This window comes from Fukomys damarensis, unplaced genomic scaffold (assembly GCF_012274545.1).
Source record: "Fukomys damarensis isolate Sample0158 unplaced genomic scaffold, DMR_v1.0_HiC HiC_scaffold_32, whole genome shotgun sequence".
NCBI classification, from domain to species: domain Eukaryota; kingdom Metazoa; phylum Chordata; class Mammalia; order Rodentia; family Bathyergidae; genus Fukomys; species Fukomys damarensis.
This window is the reverse complement of record NW_022900944.1, coordinates 19688202-19711160: the sequence shown is the minus strand read 5'-3', so window position 1 is coordinate 19711160 and position 22959 is coordinate 19688202. Positions and strand designations below refer to the sequence as shown.

At 35.9% G+C, this 22959-nt stretch overlaps 1 protein-coding gene and 1 non-coding gene across 2 annotated transcripts in view; one reads left to right on the top strand and one right to left on the bottom strand.

The window, feature by feature from the left end:
• Antxr2 (ANTXR cell adhesion molecule 2) overlaps positions 1 to 22959 on the bottom strand; it is a 129737-nt gene that overhangs the window by 36581 nt on the left and 70197 nt on the right. Inside the window, exons 14-15 of the mRNA XM_010628532.3 lie at positions 17958 to 18125; positions 17608 to 17688 (exon numbers count right to left, since the gene is read on the bottom strand). Of these exons, the coding sequence (XP_010626834.1) occupies positions 17608 to 17688; positions 17958 to 18125 (249 nt within the window). The remainder of the gene's footprint in view (positions 1 to 17607; positions 17689 to 17957; positions 18126 to 22959) is intronic.
• On the top strand, positions 5434 to 5537 carry LOC117283955. The gene has a single exon (XR_004515004.1). It is a non-coding gene; the product is annotated as a U6 spliceosomal RNA (small nuclear RNA).

Sequence of the window (22959 nt, the reverse complement as noted above, 5' to 3'; positions counted from 1 at the left end):
AATTATCAAAAGTGTTATAAAGACAGAATGTTGTCATAAAATTTAAAGGTACTGATCTTAAATCTGTATTTTCTTTACCTCTTTTCCATATTCAGCTGTTTTAAAGCAGAACAGCAGCAAAATATCCTCGTAAATCTGGAATCATAGTATTGCTATGGTCATCTGAACATGTTTCAGACTAGTGTCAGGAACATGGGCCAGTCTTTCAGTCTTACAGTAACTTGGAAAATGTTTATATCTTTATTAATTATGAGCTCACGAGATGTCTAGTTACTAAAGGCATAAACTAGTTCTAACATATTTGTAAATGTTAAACCAGACTGAATTTTTTTCACTCAACAGAAAAGCTCCTCTCTGAAGGGTGATAATGCAGGATCCAGAGTCACCCTTCACAGCATAACAGGAAAAGCCCCACAGAGCTGTCCTCGCCGGAATCTGATAAGAAGACTGCTCGAACTTAAAGGTACCCTTCTGATCATGTATGCCTCAATATAAAATGAAAAACTGAGAGGAAAGAGATTAGGAAATTAAAAGTAATCCATGGTACGACCGAGATCACAAGTCCTCGACTCCCAAGCCAGGGTTCTTGCCAATATGCTATCCGGGGCTCTAGGAATTGCTTTAGTTCTACCTTGCTCCTGTAATCCACTCCCCGACTCTCAGTCTCTGCTACAGCTTAGAAAGTATCTTGCAATTCTTAAAACATAAAACAATTTCATCTTTCTTGAGCCTTTGAACATACTTTTCTTCCTGGGGCACCGAATTCAAGTAAAGACAAAACCTGCAAGGGGTTAAATTATACAACTCCCAAGGTTATATTAGGACAAATCTTCCTTCCTATGAGATTTCTGTGGAATTTAAATATAAATATAAAATTTAATTTATAGATGCACACAAAATTACATATACCCCAAAATTTGCATATACAGTGGTATGTTGGTCCACAAAATTTGTTATACAAATTAAGAGACAGAAAAGATAGTCATGTTTGTGTTTGTATGGAAAATATGGGCCATGGTTCAGAATACGGCCACCCAATGTAGAGTCTGCAAACAAAAACAAAATTTCACAAATTGCTTTTGTTGGCAAATCACATTTGCCAACAAAAGCATTCTTGAAACAAGGTACATATGTAATACACAAACTAATGCGAATACATGTCAAAAGAAGCTACCACAATTGATAACTCAGGCATCAGAAGAGTCAGGTTCAAAACTGAACATTTAAAAGCCCTCCCTGACTGTATGAATGCCCTCAGCCAGTCATTCACAAATATAACATACTGTGCTGTCAAGTGACAGTACAGAATAATGCAGCACTCAATGGACGAGAAATTTTTAAAACTGTGAATGTCAGTAATTTAACCTTGAGGAATTCACTAAACATTTTTGGGTCTCACGTCGTTCACCTGTAAAATCAGAACACAGCCCATTAAACTCTTAAACTATTAACAAAAATAACATAATGGCATATTCTTAGGGCCTAGTGAGTGCTCAGGGACTCTTAGCTGAATTCGATCTAAATGCTTCCAATGAAAACAAATTCCCTCTTTCCTAAAATTATGAATTTCTTCAGTAACTACAATGCATGCCACCTCTCATTAGATGCATAAACACTGCTATAGACATACGTACATACATACTCACAATACACACCTGCATAGAATAAGCTTTAACAGTATAGAATTCCAAGCCTCAGTAATCTACCTAAATATTCCTGAGAAACAAGGAAGAAGACCCCTGACAAGTCAAGAAAAACATCCAAATGCAAAAATCTCTGACCACTCTGTACTGAACCTAAAGATCTAAAAAGAAAGAGAGATAAGTTTGCTACTGGAGTTTTCTTTTATACAAGAATCCACTTACACAACTTAATTCTTCAGACCTGCAATAGCATAACTTCTGTGGATCTTTTTATGACCATGATGAAAGCCTATATACAAAAATAGAGGCATTTTTCTCTGAGCCATAGAGAAAAACACACTATTTATCTTCTCCTGTCACAAACTTATTTGAGAACCTTCCAACAGCTTAGTTTTCATTCCTTTGGATATTACAACCTGTCTTGGCCATTTTCTCATTGCTGTGCCATTATACTCAACATTCACAAATTAAAGGAAGAGAGTTTTATTTTTGGATCACATTCTGAGGAGGTTTCATTCCATAGTTTGCTGGCTCTAAGGCAAGGAAGGCATCAGGGCAGAGGAGAAACAGTTCAGGCACGGCAGGCACAAAGAAAGCAGCACCTGTGAAGGGAGGAGGGGATGTGCGCTCACTCCTCCAGGATGCGCCCACAGGGACCCCGCTTCCCACCAGGCTTCACCTCCCAACATCACACCCAACTGCAGACCCGTCAGTGGGCGAATCCAGTGATGACATCACACATCCAGTGGCCGCCCAAAAGCCCCACCTGTGAGTGCAGGGAGCCGCGGGGCACACCTAGGTCACAGAAAATATTTACTGGCTCTCCACACGCTATACATTAAAACCCAAATTCTTGACACTTACAGACTTTTCCATCTCTATTTTGTCACTATATGAAAATGTAGACAAGTAAAACAACTCATTTTTATATTTTTCCCATTAGTATTTAATATCAAAGGAAGAAACATGTATCGCAAAGCCAAATTTGTGATTTTAACTTTGCAGACAATTTAATAGTAACTAAGCCATTCACCATACCTTCCTACTGAAATTTAGTTAACTGTCATCAGAAGGGAGATATCTGTACAAAAAGGGAAATAATTCGAGTGCTGTACATTTTCATTTCCCAGGAGTTTTTTTCTGCAAATATATAGTCAACATGAGATATAACTTTAAAAATGTGTACCTGAAGGTTTGAGCTTTATCTGTTTTTTTTTTAAAGATTTCCTCTCAAAAAAATTAAAAAAACATTTTCCTGGAGTCAGAATACTGATAATATAATTATTAGGAATCACATGTAGAAAAGTATCAGAATATTACTATAGGCTTAATAGTAAAGGACGAGTTATAACAATTAAATGTTATAGCCATGAAAGGGGGGATTTTAAAGGAGATTTTAAGATAAAACTGCTCAATCTGATTACTTTCAAGTGCTTAAGTCTTCAATCATAGAATAGGCAACTTTAAAAACATATAATTTATAATTTATACTTAAACATTCCATGTTCTTACTGCCTACAAATTTTTCAGAGACAATATCTTTCCCATTCTTCACCACTTTTCTTTCTTTCCTTTTTTTCCTCTTATTTTTGATTCTTTTTCTATCTCACCTTATAATATGAGGTTTCCTCTTCAGTGAAGTATTTTTGTAACACTGGTAAACAGGAAAGTAATATTCTTCACATTTACTGCTGTTGCCATAAAGGGGAATTTTACTTGGATTTATTGTTACCTGTCTATCCTTCCTAACAGCCCTAGAGTAACTATCAAAAGCTGACATCCTGAATGTTAACCCAGGGAAATGTTTGAAAAGTGCAAATGAAAATACGTGTATTTTAAACACACACACTTTTCTCTCTCTCTCCTAAAATTCTTATCTCGTAAAAAGACATCTGATACCAAAGCATGAACGGTGTATTAAGGGTCCAACTTCAGTATTAATAAAATTTAAAACTCCTGACAATTAATTATGATTAATGACAGAAGTCATTTCCTTTCCCCACTGTAACACTTCCCAAATCTCTTCCATTCCTTGTTCCATTGCCCTTTCATGCTCACTCAAGGCTGTGAAAATCAAGGTCTTGAAACTTTGATCCTGTTATCTGCTGATTTTTGTATCCGAGGTTAACAAAGTAGACAGTCAACAAATTTACAGCCAACATCTCAGGCAGCTGCCCTGCTTTGAGCAGTTAATGGAAAAGGAGTTCACCAAGATAAATGTGTAGGATTAATTCATAAATCTGGATTCAGAGGACACTTGAAGTCATCATACCTCTCCTGGAAAGCAGTATCTGAATCCAATGCTGTTTTCTCACTGCTAAGAAAAGCCAGCTCTTCTGTAAACTGGATGAATGACAGACCCTCAGAACTACATAAGAAACATTCCAGCCAGCATAGTAGATGTCAACAGAGATTGCTTCACATTAAACTATGTGATTATATGATTAAAATGTATAATTTTGCTAGGACATATATAGTTCTCACAAGAATTCTTATCACTTAAAACTTTTTATGGGTCAAATAATGAAAGATCAACCAGCCAATAAGGATAGTAATCTTTACAAACTGTGAACTAAATAAACTTTTCCTCCCTTAAAAAAGAAATGAAAGATCAAATCTGTTTTAGAAAAAAATGCAACTTCTAGCAAAAAAAAAAAAAATCACTAATATAAACCTTCATCTAACCTAAAAGAATTTTTGTCATGCTTTTAAAACTCATAAAATGCATAACAAATTTAATTATAATTTAAAAATTACTCACATCCCCAAATGGCAAATTTTAGTTCCATAAAAATAAAATTTTTATGTATCTGCATTCTCTCTTTTAAATTGTAGAATTCATTTGTCTTAATTTCTCAGTTTAGTTGCCAAGAGTCACAAAAGTTAAATATCAAGTAATGATAACAGAAATTTTTAAATTCCACAAAGCCAAACAATGTATCTCTTATAGATCACCAATTATGTGATGCATATAGTTATCAATATTTCACCTTACCCTTAATTATAATAAAGGGATATTTATATAATAAATTTTATTCCTTCAATTAATATCTCATGCATATATTAAGGTAACAATGTGATTTGGTGACACAGGACACCATATTCATGATGAGAAAGTTAAAATCTTGACCCTGCCCACTGAGTTTTGGGAGCGACAGCAGCGATCCATTAGCAGAGCAGACGAGTAAGAGAAGAGTTACACATTTAACTAAAATCTGAAAGCCATCCATGAGGAATGTGGTTAAATCCGGTTAAACACAGATAATGTAGTGACAACAGATCATCCAAGTGGAAACTTCACACAAGCTCTGAGACGTCTGAGTAGAAGTGGGAGGGCGCACTGGCCCGCCGAGGAGTGACAAGCCTAACGGGGGTGGGGAGGTGTCCCTGTGCTCTCCGGAGAAAAGCAAGGTGGGAGAGCAACAGACCAAGACTTAGACCTCGGAAATCGATTCCTGTTAGGAAGGGAGAGAAAGTAAAGAGAGCTTATTATTCTCTATTTACAACATCTGTGTGTATGCTAAGGAACGTGATACTTGAGGTTTTTACTGACATACGGTTTACAGACTATGTTGAACGGGTCAGCGTGAGTGGTATGTGTTTCCATGTGGCCAACTCTCAGTAGGGGGCCTTACAGCTATGTGAATAAAATACACTACACTGAATTCATAATAAACTGTTGAGAAATCATTAGTGTCAAAATGGCTGTGTAATTTTAACATGGAAACGGTGATTAATTTTTAAAAATTTGTTACAAGTCTCCAATTTTGATTCAAATCAAAATATGCTTGTGCTTGCTTCAGCGGCACATATACTAAAATTGGAACAATACAGAGACAAGCATGGCCCCTGCACAAGGATGACACACAAATTCGTGAAGCGTTCCATATTTTAATTAAAATGAATATTCAGTTGGGAAAAATATGCTTAGTATTGGGTCAGATTATAAAATATGTATATATATAATATCATATTCATATATGAGGTTATAGATATAGAAATATGTTTATGCAACTATGAAATTTTCAGTACACTAACCTGCTTGCTAAGAAAAATTATTTTAATATATATTAAGAAATTAGAAGCATCATTTTCACAAAATTTTCTAAGTGAAAAAAGCTCTTTAAGGAAAGAAGTATGATGCATATTGAAGGATAAAATTACTTTGAGATGAGAAGGAGTTTGCAAAAACTATTCTAATTTCAATTTTTAAACAGGATAAGGAAGGAAATGGGAAATTTTATAATCTTTTAAAATAAAAATAATATCAAATCTCAGGTCAAAAAATAAAATAAACAAATGAATGTCCACTAGTGTGTGTATAGTTTACTATTTGCAAAGCTTGAAAACTGAATTATTTTCATTTTATAGCTTAAAATTATATCAGTTGCAAAGCTTTCAAATATTAAAAGGTGCAATTTGATCTGAAATAGGAATAGTGAAAAAATATAAATGATTATATGATACAATTTTAAAAATAAATTTCTTAAGGATTATAAGCCTCCAGTATGTATTATAAAAATCTTGTTTTACTCATAAATAAAAAATGAAATAAAACATATTTAGTGAAACTAAAAAGGCATTTATCCTTAAAAGTATACATTTTATAACATGTTAATATATAAGTACTTCCAAGAATAAGGGGAAAAAAATTAATCCTACTCAAGCCAATTTCCTTCACTATATTTTGAAGTTTTCTTTACTAAACTTATAAATGGGAATCTGTGGATATAAAAGCATCATTATAATGCATTACACTGTCTACTAAAAATGTAGTTTTGCCTTTTTTACACCAGGTCCTCTGAGCTCCAAATTAAAATTTGGATATTTAACATGGGGAGAATGATACAATTTTTATCAGTTATAAAAAACTGTAGTGATTGATTTAAAATATAATCTTTTATAATAAAATTACATAAAAATTAGATTTAAAGTACTCAAAAAAAAAAACAGGAAAAAAGGTAAAAAACTGTATCTGTATTGAGACTTCTGTTCCAAAATGGATAGTTTAATTGATGCCTTCAAGATGTTCTACATCAAATCTATACACTGAGTCAAAAAAAAGTGTTCAACTAAGGTTAACACTGTGCCAAAGGTCACTGATGATGTAAAAATATATTTCTAAAATCAGTGCATGAACTTAAGAACGGTTATTTACACTAAGAAAATATTTTTTGTTTCTTATGAAAAGATTTCAATTTTAACTAAGATATATCCCTAATAAATTCATAAGTTAATAAATAAAATGCTATGTGATGCTACTATATAGCAAATAACAAGGATGGGGAGAAAAAGTCTATTAAGTGTCTCAAACTCTATACATTCTTTTAAAAAATAATCTTCAGTAGTTTAAGTGAATAAATTTGCATATTTTGCATTTCACTTCAGGGAACCAGAAAGAGTTAACACTTTTGCCAGCTTATACATATAATTAAGAGATTAATTTATTGACGCTAAAAGATGGTATCAAAAAATTAATGTGTATCATGAATCTGTTAGTGTTTTGCACTGAAACAGACCTTGACTGATGTCATACCCTGAAAAACTATGTTCTATCACATTATATATTTGTATTAAATACAGTTCATGCACACACACAAGAGCTGCTAAATCAGACTAACAGGATTGTAGTAACAGTGTTAATGGCATGGGTTATTTTAGCAAAAATGTTATTTCAAACATTTAAAACCAAAGTTAATCACTTCTATTAATTTAAACAGGATACAACGATATTTTAAGGGTGCAGTGAAATTTAGAGGCAAAAGTTAATAAAAATGGAAGATACCAGTGGTAATATACAGGGTAGAAAAGTCTAGAAATACTCTATCCCAGCATGGTCACATCATCATCAGCCTAAAAGACTATAATACATTTAGATCTCACAGAAATAAAAGATAATCAACTTGAAGTTTTATACATTTATATGTTTTTCTCAGGTCTTTCACTGTAGTATGAAAAAGTGCATTAAAGTATTAATGGCACTATGTACAAGACTGGGGGAGGTGTTTTCCGTAGCTCCTAAAATGTTACAAAGTGCAGCTGCGTGACATAAAGTACTTGGATCAACTCTATAAAGACTGAGTTTAAGAATTCAGCCATTAAAAAAAAAACTTTTGAAATAATGCTATTTTGTATCTAACTATTAACAAAAATGTTTTAAAATACTTTTTAAGTGCAGTCACTAGCAGTAGAAATCCAGGTACTGAAAACCCTTGAAACATCAAATCACGTGAGTGAATGTTTCAATCTGCCTTGAAAGGCCCACAAGTGGTTGCCACTCTGCAAATGTCACAGCGAATGAAGGAAGGTGACAAGTGACAAAATCACCACCATCAAGTCGCTCAATGTGAAGGGGCTGTGAGTGCTGAGCAGGGGCCCCTTGCGGGCATCACAGATTCCCAGTGAGCCCCAGGAAGGCCGGATTCACTGCAGAGGCTTCCTCTGGAGAGCACGAAGGAACTGTTCTGTGCCTGAGTATTCAGAAGCAGGACGGACAGAGGCCCGGAGGTAAATCTACCCCAGAGATGTAAGGCAGAGCGGAGCAAAGCAGTTGCCCTGGAAGTTATCAGGTTCCCCTGGTGCCTCTTCCGTGAACTTGTGCTTCCCGTGTTCTCACATTTGCTTTGCTTTGCTGTACATTTTTAAAATTTGGAGGAATGAGATTGTGCTGGATACTTTCTAAAGAGTAGGTGCCATTGGTCATTTTGAAGAATGAAAAGTGCATCTGAATAACCAAAGTCCTTGCAACATTATACAGCTAGCTTAAATGCAAACTCAATCTGTCCTTAGGCAGCTTATTTCAGCACCAATGGACGAAAACTTTGACCCACACTGGCATCTATCCGCAGGCCACTGCTCTCCCGCCTCTTCCTGCTCCAACTGGATGCCTTTGAGTTAGCGGCCCCCCTGCCCCTCACAGTGGTCATGAAGCTATTTCATCGGATGAGGGAGCCTACATTTTATGAATGATGGCGATTTGCATTACCATTGAATTTTTATGATCTTTCCAGACCCTGACGCTCTCACTTGCCAGGCCAGTTGTATAACCAGTTCTCTTGCCGTACACATGTATACACAACTTTGAGTTTTCACAACATGCTCAGTGAAAATTTAACAAATTTTTTGCATGGGTGAATGTAGGGAGCAAAACGGGGAGTTTCCAAAGCAGAAAAACATGTTCACTTACTTTGGGCCTAGTATGAAGCTTTGTAAAGAGAAACAAAACAAATGCAATGTTTTGCTAAAATAAGTCTATGCATGAGAAAAAAAAATAACCTAATTCAATTTCACCTCCATTGCAATTTTTTAAATACCCTATAGATTTTAAAACACGTAGTAGATGTATTCATCGGTGTTACCAGGATTTTCCTTTTGCAGCAAATTCCAGTCTCCTTTCTTGTGCCTGAGGAACCATTGTGAAGGTTAACATAACCTCGACTGAAAAACTCCAAAACTAGTGTATGCTTTCTTCTTTCTGTGCCTTTCTGCTTCTCTAAATCTCTATTTAAATAAAAAAGAGGAGCGCATGGTAATGCATCATTTATAAATTACCTTGTTACTGGAAGAAAAAAAAAGCAGCAAAACAAAACAGTGCTTTGAAAACCAAACAAACTCCTGCTGCGGACTCCAGCACGTTTGATGGGCGCCCTTCAAAAGAGTCCCTGGCTTAGTGGAGGTTGTTTACGTGGAGACTTCGATCTGTACCTGCTGTCCCCTGTCATTCCTGGAAACTTGGCGGCAGATGTTGCAGCGTTAAGTTGTCTCTGAAGTGGCTTTCGGTCCCAGTCTCTCCACCGCAACCGAGTCAAACTGCATTAGATCTCTTATTTGTGCCTAAGGCAAGTTTGGGAGCGCAGCTGTGTCCACCCCTACTCCTACCTTTGGTGTTTTAGGCCTCCAGGCTGCGTGCGCGAGACCAAAACGGTCCTGCCGATCTCAACTACCTCCGCTGACAATCGGGGCGCTGGCTGCCGTGGCTGCAAACAGATGTCGGCGACAACCTGCTAGCGCGCACCTGGACGCGGGCCCCCACCCCGCGCGCCGCGCGCTGAAACATTCATGACTCGGCGCAGCCCGCGCGCCATCAAAGCCCGTGCCTGTTGCGCAGAGAGGCGGCGGGCGCCCGCGCGGAGCTTTGATACGCGGCGCCTGCACTTCAAGTACTTGATCAAGGACTCCAATTCAGCGGTGGCTTCTTCCGCAAATGAGCCCGGCGCAGCCTCTGAGCCAGAGAACATTTGGCTTGAAAGTCACCGTGACGGGACCTGCCTAGTAAATGTGCGTGACTCAGGTCTAGTTTTAGGTTGGCTAATTTGCTTATTAAATTAAACTCTCAAGGGGCAGAGGCTGCAGTAAACAATTTACAAATAAATGACACTATTTTACGAAATAGAAAACATGCTGTTGACTAGGCAAAGGTTTGTATCTATTTGCAACCCTTAACTACAACGACCTGAAAACAATCGTTTTATTGTCTCTCCAGCAACATAAAGTTTATCTTGCTTCATTTTAAGAAAAAGAAATGTGAATATTACTTCCTTGAAAATTCAGATATGATCAAGTATTCTCATTTATTTCCTTATGTAAAACAACCTGCATCCATTTCTAACAACTAGGAAGTCTCCAAAAGTCTAATTTTTGGAACGCAGTAATTGCTTTATAATCTAATGCATGAATCCTGTGCCAACACAAATACTTCATAAGAAGCATAATCCTTTGTAAATATTATACATGTACATACACACCCTAAACTATGAGCACAGGAAACATGGGAATAAAATTATGTGCAAAACATATTCACTAATGTATATGTTGCTAAGAAAATCTCTTTTGGCAAAAATTGACTTTAACCAATAATGTTGGTTCCATGAATTATTTTCTATTTTTGAAGGGAAGAAACATATGCGATCTAAACTGACAGTGCTATTTACAAATTTCTGAATATTTAATAGGATAAATTACTAGGACAATGAAATTGTCAATATAAAAGTGACAAGCAAAGGACAGTGAACTTCTCATATACATGGAAGTTTCAGGAATTAGTCTGATTTCAACGGTTAGTTTAGTTAAATATTGATTGAGCAATAAGTTTACAAATAGCGGGATTTTACCCTTCATGGACAACAGAGACTGATCACATGTGAGTAAGAAGACTAATTTTTCTCACTCAATTATTATGCACTGGCATATCTAGAAAATTTACACAAGTTTTGAGATCAATTCATTTTTTTCCCCTTTCTTCAAGTGAATACAATGATAGACCTAGCTAGGTAGATTTATGGTTAAAGAAAAAGAGAAACAGAGGATAGCACCACCCAGACAACTTAATACTCTAAACGTTAATCTTCTCTAGTCCGTATAATTCTATGAAATAAACCATGTTAATATAAACTACATTGATTAAAAACAATAGGATTCAGTCAGTTTAGTTTTTAAGCGCTTAACTAGCTATACCAAGTAGAAGTTAGCAGTGAGCCATGCTTTTCTTCTCATGCACAAAGCAATCCTAAAGTAGATCATCACATTTAATATCATGCACCAAAATAGGCTGTGTCAGATAGACTCTAAATTCCCATATTAAGCTGATCGCTAGGTTACCACTTTCTTAGTAGGTAAATTACTTTAAGTTCTCCAAACGAAAGCTACTAAAGTAAAAAAGGACTGAAATCTAAGAAATGCCGTATGTTTTTTCATGTATAAATAAAATCCAGGCTGGGATGTAGCTCAATACTGAGTGGTTGCCCAGCATGTGCAAGGCCCTGGGTTTGATCCCCTAGTGTTATAACAAATAAATTAATTGGAAATGTGAGATGTTAAGAGTTTTAGTAAGGACTGTATCACTGCATCATAGAAATATGATTGTATTAAACAAATAAACGGGTTCAATCCCCAGGACCACCAAGAAAAGTCAAACAAATGCGTATTACTTCCTTGAATAACAATATTTGCTGTATTTTGTTAGTGGTAGAGACTTTTAAGTAAAACCCCTGAAACATTTATGGTGTTGAAGTGTCCCATGCCAACTGCAGTTTCTTTTTGGCACAAGTATTGTATCACAGAGTCACATGGTTGCTTTGTCAATAGACTTTTACTGTGCTCCTCAGGTAAGAGCAGGGCAATTGAAGGCTTTATTCATTTAGTTTCATTCATACATAAAAATTTTAAAAATGATTATAAGAAATTAGCAGAAATGAAAGTGAAAGCACAGTGGATATAAATGAATGTAAGAGGAAAAATGATGGAAAGAAGGAAGGGAAGAGGAAGTCAAGATGATATGAGGACTCCCTAAAGCACAATGTAAACATATATAAAGTGTTGGGTCCCTTTGGTAACCATAATGGTGAACAGAAAGCTAATTCACTGAAGCACTGAAATGATTTTTCAGGTGTGATTCTATGATTAATCTTTAGAGAAATACAGGACAGTACATATGGAATGGGGAGTGTTTGTACGGAGTGGGGAAATTATATTGACATGAACTCTATCAAGGAAAGATCTGGTTGATAATGAGAAGTTAATGTAAATTCATATATTCTTAACAATCCCTATTCAAAGCCTAACAGTATATTTCATAGAAATGGAGAAAACAATCCAAAAATTCATTTGGAACCAGAAGAGACCTAGAATAGCAAAAGCAATTTTAGGCAACAGAGACATGGCAGGGGGTATCACAATCCCCAACCTGAAACTATACTACAAAGCCACTGTGATAAAAACAGCATGGTACTGGAAAAAAATCAGACCTAGAGGATCAGTGGAACAGATTAGAAGATGCGGAAACAACTCCAGACATACTCAGGTGCCTCATCTTTGACAAAGGAGCCAAGCACCCTCTCTGGAGGAAAGATAGCCTCTTTATTTTTTTTTATTATTTTTTTTATTATATTATTCTGTGATCTTTTTATGGTAAACTTTTCATAGGGTTAGTATCAAGGAAATTTTTTTTTCAGCTTTAATTGAGTTTATTGGTATATTTTAGGGATACAGTACAGTTACATTCATTGTTGGGATCTTGTACCTCTACATGACAAGTCTTGATTCTCATTTTTTCCCCTTACCTCTGCCCTCCCTTCACCCCCTCTTCCCCTCCCCATCTACAAACACTTTATTTTCATCTTTTCATTCTCTCACATTTTTTTCTTTTCCCTTTTTACTCTTCACCTACCCATCCCACCTTCCCTACACCTTTAGCTCCTTTCTTCTCATTTCTAAATGTCAGTAATCTTATTAGAATCTTATGCATTGTTGCAGATTATTTACACCAGGGAAACTATTCGGTATTTACACATGTGTGACTTATTTATTTCACTTAAGAGTATAGCCTCTTTAATAAATGGTATTGGATAAACTGGATTTCAACTTATCAAAGATTAAAACTAGACCTGCATCTTTCACCATGCACTAAGCTAAAATCCAAGTGGATTAAAGATCTAAATATAAAAACAGAAACACTAAACTTGCTGGAAAATAACTTAGGTAGAACTCTTGAAGACACTGGCATAGGAAAAGACTTTATGAACAAATCCTCAGTAGCACAGGAACTAGCACAAAGAATCAACAACTGGGATCTCATATTTTTAAAATATGTGCTGAAAGAGAAATCACCAGCAAAGCTGAGACAACCCACAATATGGGAAAAAAATTTTACCAGCTGTTCCTCAGAAAAAGGTATACAATCTATAATATATAAAGAACTCAAAAAATCAGACCCCCCACATATAGAGACCCAATTCAAAAATGGACATCTGAAATTAACAGACATTTCTCTGACAAAGAAGTAAAAGCAGTAAATAAAAATATGAAACAATGTTCAACATCACTGCATCAAGAGATGCAGATGAAAACAACTCTGAGATTCCACCCCAGCAAGAATGGCTGCTATCATGAAGTCAACCAATAACAAATGCTAGTGGGGTTGTGGGGAGAAAGGAACCATTCAATGCTGATGGGAGTGCAGACTGATTCAACCACTGTGGAAATCAATATGGAGATACCTCAAAGAACTTGGATTAGGAGTCCCATTTGATCCAGCTATTCCTCTGCTGGGTACCTTTCCAAAAGAATTTAAAGAGTCATACCACAGTGATATATGCTCACCCATGTTTATAGCAGCACATTTTGTAATAGCTAAAACTTGGAAACAGCCCAATTGTCCATCAACTGGAGACTGCATAAAGAACATGTGGTTCAATCTATAAAATGGAATACTATTCAGCTATAAAGAATGAGGAACTAGAGACATTTATAGCTAAGTGGACAATGAGGTAATACTTTTAAGTGAAATAAATAGGGCACAAATTGAGTAAATTCCGAATAGTTTCTCTGGTGTGAAAAATTAAAAGTGAAAATAAAGATCAAAATGTGTAACTGATATTGTGTAATAAGAAGAAAAGGTCTAAAGGAGTAGGGGAAGTGTGAGGGGTAGAGAAAAGGTAAGAAGGGAAAAGAAAAAAATATGAGAAAAAAATGAAAACAAAGTCTTGTAAATAGGGAAGGGTGGAGGGGGTGAACAGAGAGGGCAGGGGAATAGGGAAAAATAAGAACCAAGACCTGTCATGTAAAGGTACAAGATCCCAGTGATGAATATAACCGTACTGTATACCTAAAATGTACCAATAAACTTAACAGGAAAGAAAAGAAAAATGGGAAGATAGAAAATTAAAGGCTACATTTCTCAACTTGTCTGAGGGAAAAGACCATAAGATTTTAAATACATATTTAAGGCAAAACCTCAGTTTCAAAAACAATGTCATAAAGGATCACTAGCAGTAAACATAAAAGAAAAAGAGTAAATAATGCAAGCTTACCTAATTTCCTTTAACAAATCCTTTTGTGTGACTGGTTTGATTGGATGACAGCATATATAAATATGTGTGTGTGTGTGTGTGTGCGTGTATATATATATTAAATATATATGTATTTAAATACTTACGTATCATTAAAGGAATTTAACAAAAACTATTAAATATCTTTGTGAACAATGAGTAAAACTTAGATTGCACTATGGGGTGGGGCCTTAGATTTACCATCACGTTCGCTAACTGTGGAGCCACCTGAGGGAAAGGACTCTTATGAAGCCCCACACTGAGGGCTTAAGAGTAGCTTGAAAATGGGTGCTAAAAATCTGCAAGTGACAAAACATTGGAAGCTAAAAAGAATATGTATGATGATTGAAAATGAAGTCAGACAGCAAAGGGCACACAGAATCATAATACGTATTCGCTGAGAAACAAATCAATTAATTGAACAAACAATCAAGGTTGACTAAACTTAGTGTCCCACATTTAAGTAAAAACAAACAAGTATAAATAACATAGAGTAGAAAAGTGATATTTCAGTCTCAAGCTCTTTCATCTTTTATCTGAAACAAAGAAAACCGACGTCTTTGAAAGTGCTGTCCTCATGGTCATCAAAATACATACATTTGAAGCTGGGGATTTAGCTCAGTGGTGCCGCTGCCTGCCTCACAAGCGCAAGGTCCTGAGTTCAATCCCCAGTACCAAAAAACAAACAAACAAAATACATTTGGAAGCAAAACTAGAACTGAATTAACTTGAGACTATTTATGTTATTTTTCTTCTTATAACATAATAGCAAAATGTTTGAATAAGATAATTAGGAAATGCTTTTTTATATAATGTATGATATATAGATCAAATCAGATTCCTAAAATGTGATTTCAAGAAATGACAACGTTGGTATTATTTTAGATAAAAGTATTACCAAACTGCTGAAAAACAAAGGAAATTTTGGTCAAAATATGAACTAAAAGCATTAGTCTTCAATCATGGAAAAATCACAATTCAATTTGCCAGGGCAAAATGTGGGATATTCTAGCAGTATAATTTAAGGAGAATGATAAATTTACCTGGTATCCAACAACATCTATACCAGATAAATATTTACTGAATGTCTGAATGATTATGACACATCATTTAACAAATCAAATAAGCCAGTTTGCCCACACTCAAAGATTTCTTCTATTCCAGGGGAATCATGGATTTCTCTGGTTTTAACCCACAGTGCTCAGATTATCTAGAAATCCACGAATCGCTGTGCTCTTTGCATTCTCGTAACTCTGCTCATGATACCTGGTCTGTACAAGTCCTCCTCTGTCTCTCTTTACCTGTTCACATTCACCCCATTTTTAAAGAAGGAAAGGCTATGTCTTCAAGGAACTTTTTCTCTTATCCTACCAGGGAGAGTTAATCTTTTCATCTCACGTACTCGAGGGAATTCAGCTTACATCACAAAATAAATCTTATTGTATATGTCTTATTTCCCAAACGAATTGTAAATTTCTTAAGAGCAAAGGCTAAGTGTGTACTCACCCTTCATTATTACCAGATGCCACCACTCATACATGAATAATTCAAAAATTACTGAATTGAAATACAGTGATCTGGAGCAATGAAAGACTACAAAACTAGTGATAAGAACTGAAAGAATATAAAACACTAGCAAGAGATCGGGATCACTCTATATTGTTTTGCTGACTAATGCATCTTCTGTGCAAACTTAGTATACAGCTCATAATAAGGTGGAAATTGTTGAATGAATGAACTAGTGTGCAACCAGAGGGGAGAGAACTAAGATGATACAAGAAACAATTTTAAACACATGAAGTGAAACTCTAGCATGTTCAAGAGGAAGAAGACCTAAAACGTACCAATGAAATTAATAAAAAGTAAGATTATTATATATTTTTTAAAAAAGAGGAAGAGTTGCTTTTGTTGCTCCAAAAGCACTAACTCTAGATCACAAAGGAATTTAAACAAAAGCATGAATTTTATCACAAAGAACTTTCTACTAAGACTCTCAGTGACTGGATAATGAGGCTGCTTCACAAACCAAGTAATTCTCTCTACCAATGATCCTAGCAAAGGGTCAGTGCTTCAAATTGTTTTCAAAATTGTAATTCCTAAATGGTTGAACTCCGATGGTTTTTAAATTATTCCAATTTGGCAGAAGTAAAATATTTAAATTTGGATCCTTTTGTATTATATTGATTGATAACTATTTTGTGTGGTTTAAACCTGCAAATATAATTATTTGGCACTACAAGATAAATAATAATTTCATCAATTATTTCATACTTAAAAAAAAATAACATATCTAGCCCAAGAGAAGCTCAAGTGTTGTGAAACACTCCTAACCTTGTTGAAACTGTACAAGGATCGGGGTGACACAAAATGAAATCATCCTAATACAGTCTTATTAATAATACTGGTCTTTGAGCCAAAGCAACCTACTGTAACATATGTAAAGGTTCTTACATTGATATATGAGGAAATAGAGTAAGTTACTAAAGGAATTACAGAACTAGAATAACTGTAGCCAATTTTTCAAAATAAAAAAACCTTCAATAAGCTTCCTTGGTGGGGGAAAAACACATATGGATACATATGTGTGTATCTCTCTATATATACATCACCAGTACAGATTTCTATAATGTTTTATAACTTTATACTCTCCTTCATATTTTCAACAAATTAGGTTACATCAACTGCCAAAGGTAAGGAATGTATTTATTCCTAAAGAAACTGCGATTCTGGGGTATTTCCCTATGTCTTATTGCTACTAAATGCTAGAATGAAGACTGCAGCTACTAATTCTGAGACTGTTGTTACTAGTAGATAAAATTCAGAACATGGTGTCTTTAAAGCCAAAGGCTGAAGCAATTGGTATGCTTATTAAAGTATCTGTACAAACAGCCATCATTTCTATGAATTACTTCTAAAGGGTATGGCATGAAACTGTAGTGTGAAGGTACATTCTAGTGAATTCTTAGAATTTATTAAGCTCCCCATGTAACAGGAATCTGCACTAGACAATTGTAATCCCTCCTGCTAGTGTAATAATCCCTCACATTATTTTTATTCACATTATTTTTATTAGTAATTCACTACTTTCCTTGTGCTAACTTGGCAGCCAGCTTTTCCCCAGCATGGTCCCAGACACAAACCTCGTCTCCTTCCTGAGGTCGCATCAAGGAAACCCGGTCATACTGTCTCCGCAACAAGGCCCACAGCGCGTCAAGACGACCCTAAAGAAAATGGGATTAGTGAATTCCTAGGGAATGTAGTCAACTTCTAATTACTGAGTACTTTAAGAAGGAAAAGACTTCTCTACCTTCATTCCGCTCATAAGTTAAAGAAACGAAAACTTGGAGGTTCTTATGCTAAGAAAGCATTCAGATTATAAAATGAGTAACTAGCCTTTGATCTACCTTAATCCTCTTTCGGATGTTGAGCAGAGTGGAGGCTACAAAGCTGCGGCTTCTCTAAGAGGGTGAGGTTCAGTTACACCACGTACCTTAATTGGCGTGTACCACTTTGTCTGGGGAGGCTGGTGCGTGGCTTGGGATCGAGGTGGTCTAGGCCTGATTGGTTCCTCCTCTTCTTCAGGAAGCGTCACCACAGCATTTTTGGCTTTCTCTAGCCTTGCACCTTCCTCAGTAGATCCTTTGTCACCCCAGCGAACCTATAAAACAACGGGGGCACTGCTATCAGCCAGAAAGTAACACAGGAACAAGCTCTTACACAACCTGTGGTCCTTCGGTTCGCCAGCTCCGAGTAAAAAGAACATGAGTAGGGTAACTCATAATTCTTTCTCTGCTGTGATTTCGTAGGCTGCTCACCACTCTTTCATATATTTAATTTTAAGATTCTAGACAAAGAGACATTTGTAAAAATCTGAAATCAATTCAGTTGAACACAACTTTGTCTCCACAGTTGCAAAAGCCGCCATTTCGTGGTGTACACAGGAAATGTACAACAGTGCAGTGTAAACATGTTAGATGTCAATAACTGGATTCATTGAATGATTAAGCCGTGTCAGCCTGCAATTAATCCACACAAAAATATACTGAAGTAGATACCATGTCTTTTTCCTTCCAGATGAGAGAACTGTGGCACAGACGGGTTAAGGGATGTCCCAAAGTCACACAGCTGGTAAGAGGCAGCACAAGAATTTGAACATATGTAATCTGAAATGGGTTAAATTGAGTTTCAAAACGGTCTGAATTTTACAAATGTATTTTACACACAGAAGTTACTCTGAAATTTTTCATCAAGTTTTTGATTATGGCAAAAGGTATGACTAAAATATTAAATCTTTGGAAGTAATTACCAGTGACTTTAATTTCATAAAGTTCTACTTGGTACAGCAGCTTTCCAGTCTTCAGTTTCTATGACTATCTGAGTACAGTTACTTGACAAGTGAATTTTTCATTGCAAAAGACAGGCTGACAAAGATTCTGCTTTGAAGAGAAAAATTCAGTGACACCAAAAGAATTCCATAAATTTTAGAGAATTTCCTTCTCTGAAAACTCTTGACATGGAAAAGCCACAGGGTCAAATTGCTATTTATTTTTCAGTGAGTGAAAAGCGTTAACACTGAAGCAAACTAGGTTTAAGCTGACACGGCTTAATTATTTAATGAATGCAGTTATTGACATCGAACATATTTACACCGCTGTACATTTCCTGTGTACACCACGAAATGACAGCTTTTGCAACTGTGGAGACAATAGGATGTGGCCCCTGGAGAAGGATTTTTGTCCAACCAGGAGCAGTGGGAAAGTCTGGTAAAAACCAAGGACATTGCCGAAGAGGACAAAGAAGGGAAAAGCAGAGCTCTAAGAAGAAATGCAAAGGCCTTCCATGGCACACTCTGACACAGTTAAGGGGCGTCTATAAAGGAAAAAAATTAAAGCCTTTTTAAGCACTTTAATGACCTGAATTAGTGGGAAGGGCTACAGATGACTACGGTTCATAGAAAGGACTATTCACAGCTTTTTGATAAGACTCACTTAGATGTTTTTGCCTTTTTATACTATAATTTTAGAATGGGCTTTCAATTTCAAGTGGGCCCTCTTGAGTCATTAAAATGTATCTGTATCTTTCAGTGTGATCAATGGTACTAGAATGTTCTTTATGAGGTTGTTAAAATTGTTTTAAACATGATTAAAACCTTTAGAGCTAGATAGTTGGCTTTCTTTCCAGAGAAATGACCTTCTCTTTCAATTTACAGTGTCTTCACCTAGATAAACTAACACTTACAAAATGTTTAGACATAGCTAAAGTGAATTAAAAACTCTAAAAGCAGGAAAAATTTGTTGCAGTAGTAAAGTCTCAATTTTAGGGGAAAAAACAAAATGAGTTACATAGTTAAGTAAACATGAATGTTGTAACCAAGGGAAATAATTTCCAGTAGAAATTTAAATAGATCCGTTCAGAAATGATAGATTTTAACATATACAGCTCCCTAGCCTATCCTTCCCTGCTGGTATTTGCAGAGGTGGTGATAATTAGATTCTCTCAAGTATTACTAGTACCATTATCAGATTTAAAGGTAGTTTGACTAGAGTCCTGACTCAATGTGGCATTTCTAGGATCAAATTATTGAAGGGCTACACTTATACAGATGCTGAAGTATAAGGAGGTGAGTTAAATAAACTAGTTTTCTTTCTTTCCCCAAGGAACTGCTTCATCTTTACCACCAACATCACTACAAATACCACAATTAATAATTATCATTTACTCTACTTCAAAGTCTAAATCTAGAAAGTGCTTTGTACAGATGTCCTAAAACTCTTAAAACAGAATCACATATGTATATGTGTAAATCTTAATGTTTTAGTTTGACCACCTTGAGATAGTTTAAAAGGATAAAAGGATGCCAGGAATAATAGATTGCTAAAGGGAATCTTAGAAGAAATAATATATCTAGCTTTTATTATGGAAAAGCATAAAACATACAAGCTTGATAGTCTACTACCTCAGCTTTGACTTTCCTTATGAATAATGGAATTCTATAATTTCCAGACTAAGAGATTATATTACAGCAACTCAATTTCAGAATCAAGAAAAGAAATAAAAACATTTTCACAAGGAATTGGCAGAAACATGTGTTTGAGTACAGTCAATGGGTATTGTGGATCAGTTATGCTAATAGCTATTATTAACATAAACTCAGTTCCAGCTTTCTGCAAATTTCTACTGCCACAATTTAAAAAAACTGTAATTTACAGGAAGAGTAAGAATAAAAAATTCTCAATTAAATCTCTATACTGACTTAAAGTAACTAGTTATGGAGAATTGTTGTCCTAATTTCTAGAATTCATTTTATTTTCCCCAGGTTACTGTATTTTTTAAAGTGAAGAATCTTCCAGGTTTAAATAGGTATGCTTTAAGACAAATAATTTTTGTCTCTCCTTCTAAGTTTAAGTTAGAGAAAGTATGATGATACATTTTTCTCTGCATTGTATATTTTTATGTGTTCTCTTTTGTAATAGCTGCATGTGTTTTGCTATTTTTGACTCATTCTCATTTCCATCTCATTAATGAAACATTCCACACATGAGACCAAATTCACCCAAATCTAAAAGGGGATCCCATTCATTAAAGGTTAGCTGAATCCTTTTCATAAATGTTCTCCAACTGAAAGGGACAGGTGCTCAATAGGACTTCACATATTAGAAGTCAGCACTCTGGTGTGAATAAACTATAAGAGTACATAAGATCCTAATGATAACTGACATTGTGAAAAGGGAAGAAAAGGTCTAAAGGTGTAAGGAAGGTGGGATGGGTAGGGGAAGGGTAATAAGGGAAAAGAAAAAATGTGATAAAATGAAAAGATGGAAATAAAGTGTTTGTAAAGGGGGAGAGGAGGAGGGGTGAAGGGAGGGCAGGGACAAGGGGAAAAAAATGAGAGCCAAGACCTGTCATGTAGAGGTAAAAGATCCCAATGATGAATGTAAACTGTATCCCTAAAATGTACCAAAAAACTCAATTAAAAAGAAAAACAAAAGAAGTCAGCAGCTCTTGAAATCTGAATTATGGGGGGCTCAGGAATGTGCATGTGTTTGGGATGCTCTTCAGTGGAAACAAAGTGCTATATTTTGGATCTGGAATGACCCTGTATTGGTTTAAAGGTGTGGTCCTCAACGTGACACTATTAAAATGAGATGAAAACAACGAAGAGCAGGGGCCTACCAAGAGGTCCCCGAGTCCAGGAATCGAACCCTCAGAGCTGACTCTGAGATGCTGGTCTCTTCCTGTCCCAGTTTTTACCTCTGAACTGCCCAGGTGAGCTGGTTACTCTTCCATGTGTCCCTCACCACGGTGCTCTGCCTGACCACAGGCCCAGAAGCCACAAGGCCTGTCAACCAGGGCCACAACCTCTGCAACTATGAGCCAAAATAAAACTTTATTCTTCCTCAACTGATTTATCTTAGGTGTTTGTTAAGTCATAAAAAGCCCAACTAACACAGAAAATAATGCATCTTCTTGCTCAGGATCCCTTTAAGGGCTCATGCATATTCTTTTCTTTGGAAAGAGAATTCAATCTTTGGAACACAGCAATGCTGGACTAACCAAAAACCTAATTATTGTTTTTAGTATCTTCAGCAAGAACATATTTATTCAATTCAGGGTCATTTTCATTCTAATTACCTCATTCTCACGTAGTATGCTACATGTGTGGATTTCAATGTGGATTATTATAAACATAAACGAGTGTATGCTAACACTTATAATTCCTGCACTTTGGGAGGCAGAAGCTTATGGATCCCAAATTGAGTCCTACCTGCATAATTAGGCAGGACCTTGTCTCAATCAATCAATCAATCAATCAATGGAGGTAGCTCAGTGCAAAGGCCCTGAATTTAATCTCTCATACTACAAAAAATGAATATATTTTCATTAGGAAAAAATAGAGAACTATATAGCTCATTTAAGCTTACTACATCCAAAAATACCTACTCAAATGTTTTGATATAACTATCACACTTTTTTTCTTTTGCATATATCTTTTTATACACACATTTTGGAATGAAGCAAAGCAAACTAAAAGTATTTTGTGATGGTTCATATTTGGATACTTAACCATAACAGTTTTATTTACTAGTATAATTTTTATGCACATAAGAACATCCAGGAGTGGGGAATTTAGCTCAGTGGCACCGTGCCTGCCTTGGCAAGTGCAAGGTCCTGAGTTCGATCCCCAGGACCAAAAAAATAAAAATAAAAAATCCAAAACAACATCCAGTCCACTCCTCCATGCCTACAAAGACAGAACACAAGGAAGGAAGGAGAGAAAAATATATTTTTCTCTTGGATTGCTGAGACTCCCAGTCACCCCCTTGCCAACATAGATGTGGTATGCTCTCTCCAAGTCCAGCTTCAGCGGCTTCCAGAGCCTGCCTTGCACCATGGCTTGTCGGTCACAAAACACTTGCCTCAGGAGATATTTCAGCAATAAAGTGCCAAGCTCCTAGGGGAAATGGGCATTATTTTACTATCTAACGTGGTTC